Consider the following 20,986-nt stretch of genomic DNA (forward strand, 5'->3'; position numbering starts at 1 on the left):
GCCATCCTGAAGAGCTAATGCTGGTCTTGAAAGGTATTTCCAAAGTTACTCCATGCTGCTTTTTGTGCCCTGCTGCTGCTACCTGCCTGCTTGCAGAGTTAGCTGTGGTGAGCAGAGTAAAGCGGGAAGGTACCACTAGTGCGTGTGCTTGCTCGCTCGGTTTGCAAGGTTTTATATTCTCCTTCAAAAGTCTTCCTGGTGGAAGAAAATACACACACACACCCCCCTCTCCTCCTAGAGATTTGTTGAACTGCAAAGTAGTTATCCAGTGCTTTTGCTACCTCAACGCTTTGAGACTTGGACATAGAAGCATCTTCAGGTCGTTAAAGGTCATTCTGCAAAGGCACTTGATAACTAGACGGTGTATGTCTGTACAGCAGGAAATTCTCAGAACACTTCCAAAGTTCACTTCTCATTCATATAGTCTACTTTCTAAATGGTCATGTAAAATTCAACTTCAAATTTGATGCAGTTTGCCTTACCAGGGCCTATACACCCTTGTTCCTATAAAGCACATTATCAAGCTTTAAAATATACTTAAGTGTTTCATGTGCTCTAAAACTTGGACATTCTTTCAAAGAACCGTACGTATCCTAGAAGATGCAACTCTGTCTGAAAAGCAAGTTGGAGGAGATAACTAATACCCTCATTAAAAACATTCTTTTTTAATTTTTGAATGGCTTCAGTAACATATGCATTGGCTTCTCTAAGAATGTAGAAATTGCTGTGAGGGCTCTGGTATTAGAAAATCAAATAATTGCACTAAAAATGTGCAACTTAAGAATGTTGTCTTAAAGTAGCTGAAGAGTAAACAGAACTTTTCAGCTTTTATTTGGAGTAAAATCTGCAAATTAAAGAAGTTAAAAAAACCAAAACAAAACACAAACCTCTTTGGTGGATGTTCTACAGAGCACTTCAGAATTGCAGGCTTCTTGGGTTGCTTATGAGAAGGTTTAATTTCTTTAGCAATTCTTCAAAGCCAGCCACTGGATCTGGACGTGGATCCGGTGGACCTAGAAGACTCAACTGATGGCATGGAGAACCACCGCCAACTCTGTGGCTTAGCTTTTGACTTCAAGTAAGAGATCATCCGCTCAGGGTTAAAGACATTGTGAAAGTCAGGACTATAAGTGTCTTGCAGATTATTTTTTTTGATGGCTAGCTTGTTCTTAGTTTTTAGTGTTTATAGATGAAATTATACTCGTAACAGTTTATTCCTAAGACTATTTTGCCAATGGCTCGCCTTCTGTTTTTTAACTTGCAATTACCAATATATTTTTCAAATATATATAAACTAATGCCTTAATATGTATTTCTAAGCATGGTGTAAAAAGGAAATATTATGAAAGTTAAATAGAAGCTATAAGCTGCATTTTACAGCCAGTATAAACACACTTGGGTGTTTTATAGCCATCAGTATTATCTCCTTTGACACTTGAGGCTTGTCCCTAGGAGACAGAAAGCAGAAACTTCCTGGAATTTCTTTAATTAGCCTGTTCATTTCACTTAATAAAACAAGCAATCAAAAACATATTGTGTTTCATACACAGGACTCTTAAAAATGTAACTTGGAGTATGTAGCTCTTACATCTGAGCAAAAGTGCAAGCAATTTTGAAATTTCCTAACATTTTATACTTTAATAATACATTAGAAGTCTGTGCTGATGGGATATGCTATTAAGTGTGCACATGAGCAGTAAGAAAGCTCATAAAAAGTCTGGTGTTAAAGTATATTCAGACCAGCTGCAAATAAAAATGCCCTTTTGCAGTTTTAGTTTAGTCACTCACCTATTTTGATATTGCTTGCTCTAAACATCACCTGGAACCTGCTGTGAGAAGAAAGCTCTGAGTGTCAGCATAAACCCCAATGTGCTGAGTGACCACAATCCACAGTGAGCATTAGGGTGACTGGCACCTTCTTTGTGTGAAGCTTACACCCTAACGGAAGGCAAAGCTCTCTTACTTTTGGTCAAATCTAGCAATTTATGTGATAGCGATTATAAAGGAAATTTGGGTAGCGCTGGATTGTCCCTTTCCATATAGCATACTTCATTTTCTAATCCTTTTCCAGCCTCTGTCCTTAGACATGCGGATGATGGAAGACCAGTCCTTCCTCAGCACAATTGTGGTGCTGGAAGCAGCTGTAAATTTCTGTTTGAAAGTATGAAAGGAGTTTGTCTATGTTTATTAAATAAATAGTAAGGTAAAGGTGAAAGCTTGGAAGAAAATAGGACTGAGGTGTTCTTGATGTGAAAGACAGGGCAGGATACCTGTCGGACAACCTGAGAGTAGCCACCTGATTCAGAGGAAAAGGTGGTGTACTTCAGATGTGCCTAGCCCAGCATTTTCCATTCTCCAGCCTGCTTACATCAGCAATGTTAGAGCAGAGATGTTACTGAGGGGCGCAAAGGTGGATGTTCTCGGAAAGCGCTGCTGGGTTTATCTGTTGCATGGGAAAAGCTGGCTATGAAGAGTAATACAGGTGCAGGTTTTCTTTTAAATGCAAATTACATCAAAGATTAAGATCGCATGATTTTGTCAAGATAAATACATAGCATCTACTGTATCCTATCCATAGTACCTGTTGTGATGTAATTCTCATCACATTCATGCACAGCTCTTGGAAATCCAATTAAGCGCGAATCGTAATGTAAAAGTCCTTAAGGATTATTTTGGAAAGGACTTTGCTCAGGAAGCATAAGCAAGAGTGATCTTTTTCCCTTTGATGCAATTTCATTCAAAAACGGCATCATGTCTCATAACATCAGTCTAAACACACCAAATTATTAGATGTTAAGCAAACAGCTTTAGTTTAATTTTAAACCTAAGATTGTGCTCCTGTACTGCTTCCCCTTAGAACTCCTGGCATTCACTTCTAGCCTAACCAGAAAAAAATCTAGCTCTAAAGGTTGTCACATTGTAACCTACGTCTGTTAAACATTTCTTCATGACCCAGAGAGCCAAAAGCAGACATGTTAAGCCCATATTTCAGTTCAGTTCATTCACACACATCACCTCCTGTGTACTTAACTGTTCTAAGTCTTTATGGGATATAGCGCAGTTCCTACTGATGAGGATAGGATGCTAAATGTGAGTTTATAATGTGGTAGTTGTGATTTAAAACAGAAGGTACGGGGGGTATGTTACACGTCTCTCACATTCTTTGGCAATGATCATCAAATTCAACATGCAAGTTCCTCCCAGTAACTGTTACTTTGTTAGTCTGTACCCTCTAGATGATAGAAGAAAAGAAAAACAATAATTGCCACCACAATCTACAGACTAGCATAGATCCCAGTAAAACACTGACATGTCTGGTTTACAAGGGTTGCTCATAGCTGCTGTACTTGATGCAGGGATTCTGTCTCCCTCTGTGCCGGCAGAGTGTTGGGTAATATTGTGTTTAAATGACTTTGCCATTAATAATGAACAACAACAGTGTCCAAAAGATAAGCTCAAATGCCAGTTCTCTCATCAAAGGGAGAAAGGTTGTCCAAAATGCTGGTAAGGTGCAATGACAATTCTGGGTTTGGTGATAGGCTTGATGTTATGTTCAAATAGCTGTAATCTATATAAACATTAATTTTAACTAGCAAGCTTGGTAGTCAGTCTTCAAACTTTTTATTGATGACTTTTAAATGAGATCAAACAATTGAATTTATCTTACCGAACAAGTAGTAGAAACATGCCTTGCCATTTTCCAAGCAGTAAATGTTCCGTTGCAAATAGTGCGAACTCTGAATCTGCTCAGTAAGGCAGCCGTCGGCTGCCCCCCCGCCTGCCCCACAAACTCCCAGCCATTACATGTTAGAAGCTAAATTAAATTCTGCATGTGACAAGACTTCTGCAGTGCTGTTTTCCTGCTGTCAAGAGAGGGCTGTTGCAGGAAGACACTAACTGTGATAAGATACTACCCCTATTCATCAGGTAACATCTCACTGTGTCTTCACTTTTACTGTTTGCCATTAGTACAGGACAGCTTTAATTTATGGGGGTTTTTTTCTTCACACAACATCATATTTACTAGCTGGGAACCTTTCTTTACAGATGTGTATAAATCTTCAAAAATGTCAGTGATTAATTTTAAAATCTCATTTATCACTATATGATTAGTGAATTAGTTAAGGTTTGAAGAACAAATGTCAGGTACCAGACCCTCGGTCAAGGCGATGGATCAAAGAAAGGCCACCGTGGAAAATGGGCCACTGCTCCTGCGGTGCTCGGCACCCAGACCGAGGGGGCAAAAGGAGAGGGGCCAAAATAAAAAACACCTAAACACTGGACAACAACCCCAAATCCCAGTAATGAAATTCTGTGTGAGGAATGAAGCAGTAAAAACTGACTGCGGTATTTAAATGAGCCTTGAGGCTTGGGAGACGAGGCAAGAAACCTACTGAAGGGACAACAAGCAGGCCAGAAAATAGCACTTTATGTACATATTTCTCTTTTGGAGGCTTTATTCTTGACATACATACACTTTGTAAATATACCCCCAAACATTCCTACCAGGGGGCAAGTATAGCAGTGCTTTTTCTACAGAATGTGATAACCAATTTTGAAAATGAGGGCTTCTCAAGGGCTAAAGCTCCCCAGGGGAACAAGACACCAAGCTCATCCTTGCTGCCATTTCAAATCAAGGTCATGCAAAACGGGGTCCTCTTTTGTGCTCTCCCCTGCAAAAGAGCAAATGTACGAGCTGGGGTCTCTCCAAAGTAGCAGCCCCCCTGGCCGAACAGGGTTCTGTGCCAGCTGCTCCGGAACATCCCCGTTTCCTCCCCTCACCTCTGCGCGAGGCGACAGAGGGTTAGTGCTCGGTAAGCTCCAGCTCTCTTCTAACAAAATTCCCGGAGTTGTAGTTAAATCATTGTTATTGCTGGTGCACTAAGATGTGCTGGCTTGATAAAGCATTATGTCATTTTAAGATAATGTTGTTGTTAACAGAAATCGCCATGAGGATTTTAGGTCCATTCAAAAGCAGGGTGTGGGGGAAGGCACCCTCGCCTAGTGAACTTTGGGCTAATTTTTTTTTCTGATTTGCACCTTGTTCTCTTCCTGCTGTGTTAAGGCAATCAGCCTTTGTAAAAGTCAGAGTTGCCATCGGGTAAGATGGTACATACTGAGTACAACCCCTCTCCTTGCTACCCCAGCACCCTTCCTTATGCCAACACCTCGGGGGAGAAGGTCGAGAGCTGTGGATACGGGTCCTTCCAAATGTGCTTCTCTGCAGGCTGCTGGAGCCCAGCCCAAAACATCTTCCCAAACCACACAAATGATTGAGGTCAATTTCTTTGGAAAACTCAGATCAGCTGCAGAATTCTTCTGGGCACAGTGAAATACAACTCCAGTAACTAACAACACACTTCCCTAGGTTTTAATCATAACTGCATTAATAGCAAAGGCATTATTAGACAATTGAATTGACTAATTAAATTATTCAGACCGATCTTAACAACTCTAGTAGTGATAATGCCTATTATGAAAAATAGTGTTACTCTCTCTAGACAGCAAAACATTTCTAATGTAAACATGCAGTTCAGTAGATAGTAATAAAGATTTTGGAGTAGTGGAAGAATAAAAGCTGGCTATTTAATTGAAGGAAGTTGAAGTGAAAGCTTGGGATTTAATTCCAGGAAGTGTAAGAGAAAAAAAAAAATCTGTATGAAGATCCAACTTATTTCCAAAAAGCAAAGCAAAACGCTCTGTGCAACACAAAGGTCAAATCATGTAGGCAGAATGGCAAAGATTTTTTTGTGTTGCTTTTTCCCCACCATTTTTCATCTACTTTTAACCTCTTTCTAGCTTTGCAATTAAAATATTATTTCTCAGTAGTCCAGCTGCTCGATCAACTTTTGCACTTTATACATGCAAAATGAAAATATTTTGTGAAATCAGGTCCATCATGCTAGAATTCACTTGGGAAGGAATAAAATGGAGGAAATGATCATGCTGGGAAGAAATGTTGGGGTTTTGTTGTTTGGGTTTTTTTCACTTTGCACAATAAGCAAAATATATCAACATAAACCACTATGTTTTGAAATATTTGACAGACATAAAAACACATGATTTTAAATCTTGTTTAATACAACAAGAAAGCTATTGAAAACTTACCCACACAATCTTTCCCTTTTGTTCTCTACAAAAAGAGAATTCTAGCTACAATTCAGAGTATGAAAACCCATGTGCAACTAACTACATAAAACATCCATTTTTCAGACAGACCTTTATGTTTTAGCTGCCTTGTTGAAAGAAAATGTATTTTATGTTCTTGCTGACCCTGACCTGTAATCACACAACCGGAACCGTTAATTGCAACGGCTGTAGATGCAGTGTATGTACATGCTTTTTCTTCCTCTTTCAGATGGTCTTGGGGCAAACTCCTTGTCCTGAACGCAGCCTCTCACTGCACACCAGCTGCGGTAGCCACCACAGCTCGTCAAGCAAAGGTGGGACGGGCTCATAAAAACACCTGCACAAAAATCTGCTTGCCCTGGCTGATGTCTCCAAAGCTGAAGGTTGTGGATTTACACAGCTGTAATGGATTAAACTCAAGTAAACCATTTGTGTCAATTGTGCTCAGGCTGGATTTGAATTCTGGGCACACACGGCTTGCAGCTCAGAGGTGAAGCAACACCTGCAAGTAAGAAACTACTATATCACCAAACAAGGCAGGTCTGATTGTCCTGCGTGTGGTGGGATGATCTGCTGAATAGTAACTAACCTCTGTTTAAAATATGTTTTTAGGTTAAAAAAGTAAACTGTATAAATGAGTTACACCCGGCACAATGCTGTTTTTTCAGTCCTGGACAGCGGAAAATGCCAGCAGCTGGGCTGGCTGAAATTTCTCACACTGAAACGTTTTGAGGGGAATTCCACAGTTTTGCTGCCTTTGCACTTGCTGGCATTTAAGTGGAAATTTTCACCTCGCTTTAAAAAGTCATGTTTCTCACAAGACCGTTGACTCTTCTCCTGTACCAGGTAGACGCAGCCCCGCCAAGGCTGAAGAGGCACAGGCCGACCCTACTGCGACCGGTACCCCGAGGCTGGTCTCCACAGAGAATCTCCTCAGCGGAGAGTCGTCGTCCGGGACGGCGCCGGTGGGTGCCCGAGGGCCGGGCCTTGCGCTGCTGGTGCCACGTACGCGTGAGGGGATGGGGGCCGGGGCTGCCGTCCTCTCCCGCGGCCGGGGTAGCCCGCCTGGCCGCCCCGCAGGAGGGAACGACGCTTCTCTTTGTGCCCCGGCGGGCGGCGGGCCGGCCGCGTTGCCATGGGAACCGTCCCGCCGGCTGCGGCGGGAGGAAGGCGGGTCGTGTGGCGGCGCAAGATGGCTCCCCGAGGCGGCGGGCCGCAGCGTGAGTGGGGGCGGGAGCGGGGAGCTCCCCGCCGCCGCGCGTCCCCGACACCCCCCCTCCCCGGGCCCTGCCTTCCCCTCTCTTCCCCTCCCCTCCGCCGCGGGCTGCGGCCGCCCCGCTCCGCCCCGCCCCGCGGCAGCAAGTGGCAGCGGCCGCGGGTGCCGCGGGGCGCCTTGACAGCCCCGCGCCCAACTTGTGTTGCAGGCGCGCCCCGCCGCTGATGCGAGAGCTGCCGCGCCAATGCCAGCTCCGCGCCGCCCGGCCAGCCCCCGCCGCCCCCCGGGCCCGCCCCGCCGCCGCCGCTGCGATGGCTCTGACCTTGTTCGGTGAGTAACCGCCGCCTCAGCCCGGCGGGCGCGGGGCTGCCGGCCCCCATTGTCTGCAGCACGGCAGCGCCTGGGCGTGGGCGCTGGCCCGGAGGGCTGCCGCAGGCCGGGGCCCACCGCGCCGCCCCGCGCCCGGGGGTGGCGGAGGCGGGGGGAGAATAACGCGCCCCGGGGGGCAGCCCCCGGTGCCGGCCGCGACGTGGGCTCGGGCTGCGAGCCGGCTGCGGGGCGCGATGGGCAAATAAAAGTTACGGTGCCTCAGCAAGCCCCCCCGGTCGCCTGAGGAGCGGCGCGGCGAAGCCGTGGGCTGGCTAACGGGGACCCCCGCTCTCCTGGGAGCGTCGGGGTGCGGGGCTTAATTGCCCGTAACCATCAGCCGCGTTTCTGTAGTTGTGTTTGATAGCACAGATTCGTGAAAGGACGGTTTCAGGAGGCTGCGAGTGTTGGCTTCGGTTGGCTTCGCAGCCTGAGATGGCATAGTGGGAACCAGCACGTGAAAACTGTGGTTCTAACTGCAGTCAAAACGTGCATTAACTACAGACACTGTGGGTTCTCTTGAGTAAGGTTATTAAGCTTGCTTGTGCTTGATATGCTTAATTTTACAGTGGAGGGGGGCTAGAAGCTACAAACTGCTTCTAGCAACATTAGGTAAATGCAACAATGCAAAGGAAAGCGGAAACTAGCATGACTAGCATCAGTACAGAATTAACAGGATAATCGGAATACTCTTTCTTGTAAGAAGCTTGTACACCAGAAGTGATTTCTAGTGAATAGGTTTAAGTGATGATATGAAGTCTCTTTGTAGCGTTTAGATTGTGGATTTTACTTCCTGTGTAAGCAATTGATTTGCTTTCATTCATCTCGTGGTTTCTTGGGCTGGTACAATTTCCTAAAAGAATAAAAACACTCTCATAGGTTTTCATAAAACTTGACACCTGTTGTATTGTTGTGGCATATTAAGCCCTGTCTGAAAACAAGTTTAGCACGTGTTGCAAAATAGTTCTCTGTAGATAAAATCTATGCGGTATTGGATTTAGCTACTGTGCTGTCACTTAAATTTATATTTCCTGCCTGAGTTTTTCAGGATGCAAAAGGTGGTAAATCATAGCTCACAGCAGAGCAAACTATCCCTGTCTTTATAGGCCTGATCTTGTTTTTGAGTTCCTGCAAGCCCCCAGACTTCTGGAGGAGTTGGTGGAGGTATGGGGGCCCTGAAATGTCAGGGTGGGCGTTTAAGCCCTTTAATTTAGGAGCACAAGTGAACATAGAGAGTGCTCAAAGGGCAGATGGGCTTTTGTAAAATAGCCTGCTGTGGGTATTGCATTGTGTCGTTGTGACTTCAGCTTGTTAAGAAAAGGTGTAGGTTGTTACCCAGGCACTTGAGGTAAATATCATAGTTGTCTCTAACCAAAAATCAAAATATTAGGCTATTGAAAACAGACGCTTTTTCTGTGGTGAGCAGTTATTGTGTCATTACAATCTTTGGCTGCAAAATTAATATTTTAGCTTCAGCTTTTAAATAAAGTGGCATTCTTAAGTCAGGTACTTGTTTTTTAAACTGACATGATTCTTTTTTTTTTAGTTCACATGTATTTTATCTACTTAATGACATTTTTCTATAAATATAAATTTGCATTACAAAGTAAATCGAATTAGATGTTTTTGTGTATCGCATCTGTCATTAGAGTAAATGACATTGATACATGTAAAAGCTAATGAGCAAAGAGAAGATGGAGTGGGGTACCCTGCTGTGTGTAGTTTTTAAATAATATCTTGCCAAAGGTAAAACCTCAAGATTTCATCCTTTTAAGAAAACACAAAGTGGCAATAAAACAATGCAAAAAAATTAAGGCTAATGTGTGTCAACAAATGAACGTGATGCCTTTCATAAATGCAAAAGCTTTAGAGTACGTCTGAAACTATGAATGCAAGAGTGTGAGTTGGGTAAATGCAGAAAATGCACAGTATGTTTGCAGATGATGCTGTGATTAACTTATGATTGAGTTAGCACAGCTTAGTGTGTTACCATGTGTCCTCTGAGCTGAGGTAGCTTGCCACACTTTGTCTCTTAGCATATAACAAAGACGGACCAAAACGTGCTTGCTTTGTACTTCAGGAACAGCCTTCAGCCTTTATCTTGCATTTTGGCTGCCCGCGGATAGTTGCATTTTCAGTTACCACACCACAGCTGACCCATAGTAATTCATTAAAAATATAACTCCTGAAATAATGAGTTTTGATTTGTTTCAATATCAGCACCTACCAAAGCAGCATCATCAAATCTGAGGAAAGGCAGAATACATGTGCCAGAATTAATTTATCTGTTTTGAGGGATTAAGCAGCTGTAATTGTACTATTTTAAATTCACACCTATCTTATACCAGTAAAACTGCCCTGAGCGAACAGATCCTGAGGGAGACGTTTGCTTTGGTTCTGCTCATTCACATAAATTCTAGGCTCAGCATTGCATTTTTTTTCTAGCCCATAATGTTATATTGCACTGAACCAAATTTCACGCATTCTGGGGCTGCTTTTAATAGGATGTGTTATAAACTTGAGATAAATTTCCATGTCAGCTTGTGGGGGGGAAAAAAATCCACCAAGTTTGCTGGGGCCCTTTCAATTAACGGGTGTATGTGTGTGAGCACACCAAGAGGGAGGAGAGAGATGGGAAATATCATAACATTCTTTCTCCATGCTCTTGATACTGTTTTATGGCTATTTCAGTGCATAGTCCAAAGACTGTATGAAAAGGGGACAAGACTAGAGAGCAGGTGACGTTGTGGATTCTGGATTAAAATGGATATGCAGTTCTCAGGCAGTTGAAAGGTCAGGTGTGTGTCATTTTTTCTGCTTGGCAGAGTGGTCGGTAGTTTCCTGTTAGAGGTTGCCCTTTGCCGCTCTTCTCAGAGCAGCACCGTGTATCTGCTGGAACAGCAGCTGAGGTTTGCGTCTTTGAGGTGGCACCTTGAAACTCTCTGGAAAGCTGGTTGGAGAAAGGAGCTTCTGGTGTATCAACAGTGTTTTTCTGCTGCTGAAAAAGACTGTTACACTTGGGCTATATGTGTCTCCTGACGTATTCCTCCTTTTTAGTTACAGCTTATTGTCCAGATTATGATGCAACATTAAAACACAAAGGAAGAAAATGTCAAGGCTCTTCACTTTCTCAGTCTTAGTTATTTTAAAATTCTCTTCTTCATCTTGTCATGACCTTCCAAGGCATCCTGTGCTCATTCTTGTCTGTATGGACGTGGTAGGGAGCTGCCCATGTTCCCACCACACAGTGGTACAGCTGATGAGTCTGTATGTGGTGTGGGTTATGAGGGAGAGGAGGTCAACTGCTCCACAGAGATGGAGGAAGAGCAGCCCCCATTGGAAGCAATCAGAAATGGGAGAGCATGGAAGTTGTTGGCTAAAAACATACCTCTGTTACCTACCAACCACTTTGGCTACCTCAGGCAAGACTGTCATCCCAACAAGGTTCATAGTTACACAGAATTATGGTGGCAGAAATGGCCTGTTGTGACCATAGATGGTCACTGGTATGTGGCGTGGCATTTTGTACACCAGTAGAAGGTAGGGTTTCACCAGTACGTTGAATTTGTGTTCTACTGGCCAAGCACTTACAGTACAGGTTTGACCTAGCAGAGGAAAGCAGATCTGTACTAGGACCGCATCAGTAGAAGACTCAAGACAGTCAATATATCTGAGAACTGAAAAGACGCTTGCCAAGCCTGTTGTTTGTCACAAATAATAGATGCGATTAATTTGATATCCATATTCATGGATCACCTACCAAGAGTCGGCGGGGATTTTAAAAACGTCTTTGTCCACAAAACAGTGCAGACTTTCATAGCCGGTGTGTATAAATACCTGGAACTTGAGTAGATGTCCAATTCTAGTGCTATTTGTCATCCCACAGCAGATTCGTGTTCCCTTGCAAAAGGTTGTGGTGAAAGGTGTAGCCTCTTTCCTCTCTGATCATTTCTTCCTGCCTGCTGCAGCAGCTGGAATGGCATAGAAGCTGGTGTCCTTCTCTGCTGTTTCAGCACAAAGTCAGTGGCTTCGTGCCCAGCTCTCAGGGCGTTGGGCTGAAGCTGCTTGCCTGGTTTAGCAGGGAAGCAGCAGAAGGATACCTGCCGGTTCTGCTCTGCTGAATCCCTGCAAGGGGTAGCAGCTTCACAGAGACAGGAAGAGCATTCAGTTACATTTCTATGGCTAGACTTCCTAGAGCCCATCTGTTAATACCCTAAGCTGTGAGATCTCCAGTGACACGTCTGAGGTGTGTGCTGTCACTCCACTTGGATGACTCAAGTATAGGAAAGATAACAAACGATGTAGAGGAAAACGGAGGGGAAGTGTTAAGTTATCCCATTGCTACCACTGCTTGCTTGTGTCTCTGGGTGTACTGAGAAGTGTTTCAAGAAAGTCAGCATTGTACTTTGAAAGAAAAATATGTTTATGTTATGTTTTAGTGCTTCTGAGTTGTCCTTATGTTTTATGAATTCTCTTTCTCTTCATTTGTTTGCTCATCAACTCTCTTGTGTGAACAAAGACATTTCAAAATGGCCAGGAGAAATCTTTGTGGACATATTTGTCATTAGTTATTCATGCTCTTGCCTTCTTGGTCAGAACCTGCCAATGGATGAAAAGTCACCCTCCTGAATATTGTTATTAAGAAATAATAACAATAAGAAAGTCATCCTCCTTAATATTCTTATTAAGAAATAAGAAGTGAAGCAATTCTCTTTTAATCTTTGAAGTGCTTGCGCTCATCAGAGTGGCTGCAGATGAATGGGATTAGAGACAGAGCTGTAGTCGGCGTGACAGGTATGGTTATTTAAGGAGATGATGAACAAGGGCAGTGTTTAGAGAAATTTGTAGGGAAAATATCAGATGAAAAGAAACAAGCAATACACTGCTACAGGCAGGAAGGGTAAGGACAAAGAAACCAATTATACCTCCATTTCAGGTGTCGGTCCGTTGTTGAAGGAGCACACAAATACTAATTTGCCCACTTACCAGAATTCTTTTCTGCAGCTGCGAGCTCTGGTTTCATAATGCACAGAAGTAATTTTTTATGAATCTATTTACTACTACAGGTATGAAGGAAATCTTTTGAAGTAAGCTCTTCCATACCTGAAATGCTAATTAACAAAGTTCTGTGCATCTATGATTACTGTTCTCCATGCAAACTGTACTTACTGTCTCACGGCTGCTTCAAAAGGTAGGGTAGGCTTATGTTGGTACAAGCACTTACTTTCTAATGTGACAATCTTAAAAAGAGAAATTAAATCAATTCGTTGTTCTCTAAATAAATGTTTTGCTTGCTTAGGGAAGGCTTTTACATTTTAGAGTGCTTGGTTAGCTTAGTCACAGGTACATAGAAAGTAAATGTTTGTCTAAAAATGGCTCAGAACAGGTAATGCCTGCAGGTTCTCTGCAGGATAGGAAATACTCAAAAATTAATCTGCTTATTTCTTGTCCTGTGTGCAGAGTTTCCTAAGAACAGGAGGTAAAGAGATCACCTACAACTCAAGTTGTTCTCTTCCGTATTTTTATACATGGCCCTGAACTGTGCTTAAAACTTGTGGCTAGCTGTGATGGTAAAAGTTTACTGGCAGAGCCCCTTAACTAAAGAGTCAGTTTGTGCCAGAAAAGTGTTCTTTGAATCTGTTCCTTAACTGAAGTAGGTAATGGAAGTTTGTTCATGGAACTGGGACATTTATAGTAGGGCTTTTGTTGCTACAGGGAACGTAAGTGTGGAGAGCTATAGGAATAGTACACATCACTGATGCTTCTAGGCCTAAAAAAAAAAAAAAAAAAAGGGGGGGGGGCATCAAGAACTTCATTGCTCATCTTGCACTCTTGAAGCAGTTTTCAAAGTGAATACGTACCCCACATTGCACTGCCTATGCTAGGTCTTTTTCACCAGTAAAGCAGTGAATTCAAAGCGATCTTTTTAACCCGGTTGCAGTAGATGCTCTTGAAGTGTTTAGCCCTTGCTCAAAATACTTGGGCTGCATTCTGTACCAACTGATACAGCCTAATTTTAAAGAAGATTTAAGCAATTTGACATCTAGTCACAATAGGAACTTCAAACAGTTTAATTAGACAGAACAATTTAGGGACATAGTACAATGTTTGGGGTTTTTTAAACAAGATTTAAAAATGAAGGTGATTTGTTAAAAATGGAAACCATGTTAGAGATAAACTTGCTCTTCTGACTCCCATTCATGTATCTGGGAGGGAAATTGTCCAAGCGCTGAGAATCCTAGGATTATTTTCTCCGAGGTGCTGTGCTAACCTTACCTAATTTATAGAACCTAATGAAGCAAATAAGGAGAGCAACCTTGAAAAGGTTTTGCTGGCAATGCAATCTCAAGAAAAAATCGAAAGGGTAACCTGCGTAGGAACTGGGAAAAGAAGATGGATCTATTAACTAGTAAATTGGTATCAATTCATCAAAATATCAGAGAAGTGACACACGTATAAATGAGGGTGAAAAAATTTCAGTCATGGCTTCCCAGCTTAGCACTTAGAAGTGTGCTTCATGCAGTGGCTGGTATAAAAATGTGTTTTCTATTGTGAATATCGTATAAGAATCTTAAGGAAATGGAGGTTTGGGGATAGTTGCTGAAGCTGGAAAGGTGAGGTCCAATTGTGCACACAAGTAATGAATTAAGACGAGGTTTTGGAATTTTCTCCAAAGAGGTTCTCTTGCAGTATCATCAGCTCAAGCACACCATTGAACAAATGCATCCCTTTCCTCCTTGGCATCAAGTGACCCCTAGAAAGCGGAGACAGAATGTCATCCGGTAACGTAGAAGTGAAATACAGTCTGGATCTGAGGATCCAGGAAGAGTTCCCAAGCTTTGCTGATGCACACTTCAGTCAGCTAAGGGCTGATGCTTCAGGTGTAAATCTGGGTTTTCTTCTGTTTCTTTTGGACTTAGCTGATTCTTTCTGCTTTGTTGGGTTTGTGGACTTTATTTGCTTACTAACTCTCTCTGAGTTCTTAACTGTTTTTTTAGATGTACTAAAAGATTTCCATGTGATAGCATGTCTCAGTGTCAAGAAAAGAATGTGTTTACATATAATGGCAGGACCACAGTTATGACTTAAATACTATGTTAACCAGTAAACTCAAAGCATAAACTTAATATAAGTCTTTTGGGAGACTGTTATTTTTGCCAAATAAAAGCACATTAATCAGGATCCTCCAAGGGTGCAGGCATAGGTAACCACTCTAAAAGTGCGTTGTTAGATGATTCTTTTTCCTTTTTTTCTAAACTTGGGGCTTAGAATCTACATCTTAAGCTATTTAGCTGCTCCACCTTGTGGACAGAGATCGGACAGTTCGGCAGAAATGTGGCTTTGAGTGAAACAGAACAAAACAGAACCGAAGACCTGGCCCAGGGGCAGTTTTGTAGTTATTAAAAGAATATGAGATGCTTCCTGCTCCCTTGTAAAATCGTAAACTGGCTTGGTTGTCATTTCAGTGGAGTGGATTGTGTCTGCCTTGTATATCTTCATAAATGATGGCAGAACGTTAAAAACCGTCTAGACTTTGCCTTTTTGAATCTGTCTTGAAACAAGGAAAAGTGTCATTTAAAGCCAGTGAAATATTTAGTATTGTAAAGCATTTAATAATAGTACTGGGACTTTGTAAGTGCATGGCATCTTGACCTCAGGCACCCTCACTGGCCAAGTCCAAGAAAATTTTGGGAAGAGTTCCTGCAGTTCTCCATGCTGTTCCCAAGGATTTAGCTGTATGTCAGAGTAGTGGGTCAATGTCCTGGTTCCAGTCAGGGGGAGGAGGGTTGATCACACCCAGCTGGGAAGCCCGGAGTATTTGCCGTGTGTACGGCAGCCTCTGTGAATGTGAAAGAGCCGATTGACATCTGACATTTCCGGCACTCAAAATATTTGTTCATCCTCTGTCTGAATGAAAAAGGTGACATTTCTGAAGTGATTTTTTAGTTTCTGGAAAACGTGCTCATAAAATCCTATTTATTCCTGTGAGAGAGTGATTTCTGTGATATATTTTGATACATCAGTCCCTACATACATTTGTGGGTTTTGTTAGTAGTTCTGTGATAAGTATCGTGGAGAGACCTGGGGCTGCTGTGACCATGAGGGCTGGTTAGAGCTTCTGGTTAAAATTTTGTTTGATGCTGATAGGATATGATAATATGATCTGGCTTCTCACATGACTAAATCTTAGTCCCAGGGAGAATGCATTAGGAAAACTGCATCCTCTGATTATGGACCACTGTTGAAGTTGCAAGCTAGGCCTTGCTGCTCACAGTGAGCAGGTAACTGTGCTTTTGGTCTTGGCCATCTCTGTGCAGAAGCCCATGGTCACATCCATCTTTGGTGCAGGTGTAGGATCTGGCTCTGTCGAATGCATCATGCGGTTGGGGATGGATGTCCCTGGTGCTGATGGGAGGTGGTGGTTCCCTCTCCACTGCACTCCTGCTCCCCATCTCTGTCTCCTTCGTGCTTCCTTCATTGCAAGAGCAGCTCCTTATCGGTAGCCTTGCCATTCAGGAAGCTCAAATAAAAACATAGTTTCTGACCCTGATCAGAAACTGAATGTCTTGGGGCAGCTTGTGGGAAATTCCCACTCCAAAAGTAAAGGTAAAACACTGTTTCCTAAATACTGGAATTGTTTTATTGCCCACTGCATGGTGGTGTGCTACCATGGCTAGCAGAGCCACAACTGACACTATTTAAATTGTGTAGCAAATGCAATAGAGCATCATGTAGCCAAGTCTTTGAGTACTGCTGCAGCAATGTGAAAGGAGGTATGGAATTATTCCTCGTGCAGAGTAAATGGGGGACTGTGAAAATAGTCTAGTTCTGAAAATCAAACCCAGTGCTTTAGTGCAGGACCTAAATGTTCCTTGCTCTCGCATTGGCAGGGTACAAGCAAGTCTCCTTGATGCTGAATTAGTATCTGATAAGTATACAATCCAGAGCAGACTATAAAAGTTGCTGATAATTATTTGGTAGGGCCAGTCTTCCATACTTTTTCATCTGTGCTTTATGATTTCCATATGAATCTGGACACAATGCTTCAGTGCAATGTTGGATCATTTTTCATTAAAAAAACCCAACAACCCCAAACAGGATGTAGCTCTTCCTTACTGGCTGAACGCACACACATGGGTATATCCTTCCAATAAAGGAAGCATGATTTTGACACAGCAATTAATTTTACTGATTTCCTCTTCAGGTTTTTCAAAGAGTATATTTATAAATGGGACTGGAAAGTGTTGAAAAGATCTTCACTGGTTTAACAGAAGCAGGGAAGTATTTAAAAATAAAATAGTAATTCTTCCTCCTGGTGAGAAAACATTCAGAAACTTTGTGTGGCCTGTTATTTCAATGCCAAAATTTACATGGTAAAGGAATTAGGTCAGGTACTTTTCTATTGAAGAAATAACATTTGTAGTTTAACAAGGTAAATATTTAGAAGTATGTAAAGGAAAATTACCAACCCAAATAAAAAAACAAGAGAAGGAGGTGAAACTTATCAGGGTATTTCCAGTGGTGAGATCATGTGCATATAGGTGTGCTGTTGCTTTGTTGTGGTTCTCGGGGAGCTCCTGGCTGCACTGCCTATCTGCCCACTTCCAGGTTGTGTCAATGCAAGCTATGGTCCCAGCCCCCTCCCAGAACCTTTGCCTGCCCCTCCTCAGTGGCAGAGCAGCAAGCTCATCAGTAACTCGCTGGAACATCTCTTGTTCCTTACCTTTTAATGAAACTGTGCTGTATAAGAAGATACCCCCACCCTGATCCACCTCCAGCTGCATCAGACCAAAGCAAGATGATCGTTTTGTCCTAACTGGCTCTTCTGCAGGTTCAGAATTTGCAGGAGGTGAAATGTAGCCCCTGTGTGGCTGCTGCCCTGAAGCATGGTGAGCCCCAGGGTGGGACAGAGCCTGCTGTGCTCCTGGTGCAGTAACTCAGGGATGCCTCCAAGCAGCCTCTGAGATGAGCAGGTTGCAGGCTGCTCTGAGGAAGAGCTCACACTGGCTAACTCAACGGCTAAGCTTGTTGGCATTTTTTTTCCACTTAGTAGAAAGGTCTGTGAGAAGCAGGAAGAGCTTTTTTCTGCTGCTTAAATGCTTTGTTGGGGGGGAAGCCCTGCTTTTAGTCATTACACTTGAATGTAAAAACTGCCTTTTTTGAAAGGCATCTTCCTTCTCCTATTGCTGTGCAAGAGCAGCTGTGGAAGACACAGGCAGGGCTTGCCCTGTCTCAGAGCTATATTAGTGTTTGCCCTTATTTCTGTACAGAAATCCTGTGTGTCACAATCTCTGACAATGGCTTGCAGCATTCTGCTTCCCGGCAGTTCCCATCTAGCTGCATAGGTAGGCCAGGACCATTTTTAAACTGTAAGCTGGATTTTTGATCTGTCACATCCAATAGTTCTCCACATGTCTGTCTGTACGTGTTTTCCTGTGCTGCCAGTTGCCACAATAGGGTTCTTTTTATAAAGTCAAAGTAGAGCTAAAGACACCAAAAGAGCTGTTACCCAGAGAGGCAATGCTGGGTGGGGGATTATTGGGTTGGCAAGACTTGGGAATAGAGATACTGATCTTTGGTCTGTAGGATGATCTCATCTATGTGGACCTCTGCTTCTCTTGCCAGCCACTGTTCCTATTTTCTGTTTAGATATCTTGTTCTGTAGGACAAAGTCTGCTTTTCACTTGTGGACATTCCTGTGGGATCTCAGTTCCAGTAAGGACATTAATATCCCAGAAATGCAGCTATAATTGTTAAAAACCTCCTGTTTAATGCAGTGCTATGGTAGAGTGAGAGGTAATAAACTCAAGTTTCCATTATTTGCAGACCAATTTTTCTTTCTTCTAATTAGTGGGGAAAAAGGAGAAAGGCCTTGAAAACAGAGACAAGAAAACCACCTGAATTAGTTTCCTGGAGGGGGAAAGAAACTTAAGGAGTTACCCAGGAAAGAACTTGGAGGTTATCTCTAAGCATCAATTATATCGAGCTTCCCAGCCAGCTCTCCCATTCCTGCTGGGCAGCGACAAACCTTTGTGTTCAGCTTTCCTTCCAGCAGCCTGTTCCCAGCTCCTCTGCTCTGCTTTCATCCTCCCAAATGCGGAGGGAGCTGAGGACAAATGGGGGGGCGCATGCAGAAAACCTCTCAGTGCTTGCTGAGCTGCTAAATCACCCTTAGGATGATCGTTTGGCTGTTGCTCCAGCTCCACAACATTGGGTGGTGCAGGAGTGGACCTGGAGCACAGCTTCTCCATGGACTGGACTTCACGCCTGCTCTCTCTCTTTCCTCTGGTTCTTGCCTAGTGCAGCAGATGAACCTGCTGAGGACGAAAAGAGTTATGAAAAAGATGGATTTAATGCTATAAACAGGGAGAGGCTGGTGGGTAAATATCTTTTGCCATGGTTCTTTGACTGCAGATATAATAGTTAGCCATGGAATTGCCAAAAAGGAATGTGAAGGTTTCAGCTTTTCTGCCTGGAGCATCCTACTTTGTGCCATTAGAGGCCTCTTGGAGGTTTTATATGAGAACAGGAAGAGGTAAGGAATGACACTTGCAGCTTTCAGATTGGGGAAAAAGCTCACAGCAGCTGGAGAATGACTTTTGGAGTAAAAACTTAATTCCAATTCAAGAAAACGCATCCCACCACATTGTGTCCATTTCCCTTTCTCTGACCCTGCCAATAATGTTTTTAGGAGTTTCCTTCATGACGCTATAAAAAACGATCCTGGTTCCAGGCAAGGGTACTTTACTTGGTAGTCTGTCCTCCTCCTTCCAACCACGAGTGTTGATGTATTGCATCTGTTCTGGAAATAAAGACGTAAATACAAGCCATATTTTTGCATGAGCAATGGCCTGTGTTATTGACGACTGTTTTAGAAAATGAAAAATCTGTTTGTAATAAGAATCGTAATAGGGTTGTTATAACTCTGATGGTCTAAGAATTTAAATGGGTCAGGTTTGGGGAAGGAGAGGCAACAGCATCTATTTGGCCATCTGACACAGTTAAAGAGAGAGACGTGCTTTGGAGTCTGTCTTGAGGCCAGTTATAACAGCAGTCAGAAATCAGATCTGCTCTTAATTTTCTCCAGGTGACTCTGATTTTTGCCTGGGCAGCTAATGGGTGGGTTTGGTTTGTTTGGCTTTTTCCCCCAGGAGGCTCATGAATGCACAGCAGCTATCTTGGTCTGAAATGCAAGGGAGGACAAGTTCTCAGCAGATTTTTACCAATGGATAGGGAGGCAGGGTCAGTGTTGTGCTCTTTTGTTGTGTTCAGCTTTTGGTAAAACCACAACACTCTATTTAAAAGTGAGTTTAGGGCAGGAAAGTGAATGTATGTTCATTATCTCAGTGCTGGGTGTAGAAAAAGAAAAATAATTCAAAGCAACCAAGTGAACGGTGATAAAACATGCCTCCCTATTCAGCAAATTAAGGCATTATGCAATGGATGGAGGGGTTGTATTTCAAAAGTGCCTGAAAGCTCATCCTTTATTTAGGGTCTCTTCTACTCAGCCTTGACTGAACAGACTTCTTATTCAGGGGAGGGGATTAATTTACAACTAGAAGACACTTTTTATACCATATCATGTTGTTCTTTTTCACTGTCAGGGTGGCTGCTCAGAATATTTGTGTAATCAAGCTCCAGTCAATATTCCCTGTTGGATATGTTAGAGAAATCAAGACAAAAACGTATTTTTGTGAATGCCTTGAGGCTGTGGCTGTAACAGTAGTCACAGGCTGGAAATTACAGTAAAACCGATGTGCCCTTGTTAATATTATTAATGTTTGGAAGAAGTAGAACAAGCGATGGGAAATGAGCTCGGTCTCTGTGCAGGCAGACTTTTAAAATAGGAGACAAAGAAGGATTTGTGGAAACAAAAAATAGGAAGGAAATGTCGAAAGGTAAATGTTTTCTCCTACATTATCCCTTGCCATGGTTGGAACGAGGGCAGTGTAAGAGCAATAGCCTTGACAGGTATTTCTCCTGGCTTCCAAGCAAACTTCACTGACAGTCATCGAAACGGTGTCTCCAGTGAAAACCAGTCTGGATTTAAATCAGGGAAGTTTGATTACAGTGTTCAAGCTTGTGTTACCTGATATTACTCTGAATTGCTCCAAGACTTTACTGATACATAAGATACTTGGACAAATTATCTGTCAAATCTAAAAAAGCAATTAATCCAACAAAGGCCTATTTCTGTCAGGTTTGAACTTGCAAAATTAGTTTGCAAAAGACCTTTCAAATAACCCTTAGGGAGGATGGGAAGCTGTCTCACTC

At 42.8% G+C, this 20,986-nt stretch overlaps 1 protein-coding gene across 2 annotated transcripts in view; it reads left to right on the top strand.

The window, feature by feature from the left end:
- The first annotated feature begins 6,980 nt into the window (after positions 1-6,980).
- CHN1 (chimerin 1) overlaps positions 6,981-20,986 on the top strand; it is a 104,672-nt gene continuing 90,666 nt past the window's right edge. Inside the window, exons 1-2 of one of the 2 annotated variants that reach the window (XM_075756612.1) lie at positions 6,981-7,094; positions 7,554-7,675. In XM_075756612.1, coding sequence (XP_075612727.1) covers positions 7,570-7,675 — 106 coding nt within the window. In that variant the 5' untranslated portion in view covers positions 6,981-7,094; positions 7,554-7,569. Of the gene's footprint in view, positions 7,095-7,277; positions 7,350-7,553; positions 7,676-20,986 lie in introns of those variants that run through there. The other variant, XM_075756611.1, reaches the window with a different exon arrangement.

The sequence above is a fragment of the Balearica regulorum genome, chromosome 6 (assembly GCF_011004875.1).
Source record: "Balearica regulorum gibbericeps isolate bBalReg1 chromosome 6, bBalReg1.pri, whole genome shotgun sequence".
Lineage (NCBI taxonomy): Eukaryota > Metazoa > Chordata > Aves > Gruiformes > Gruidae > Balearica > Balearica regulorum.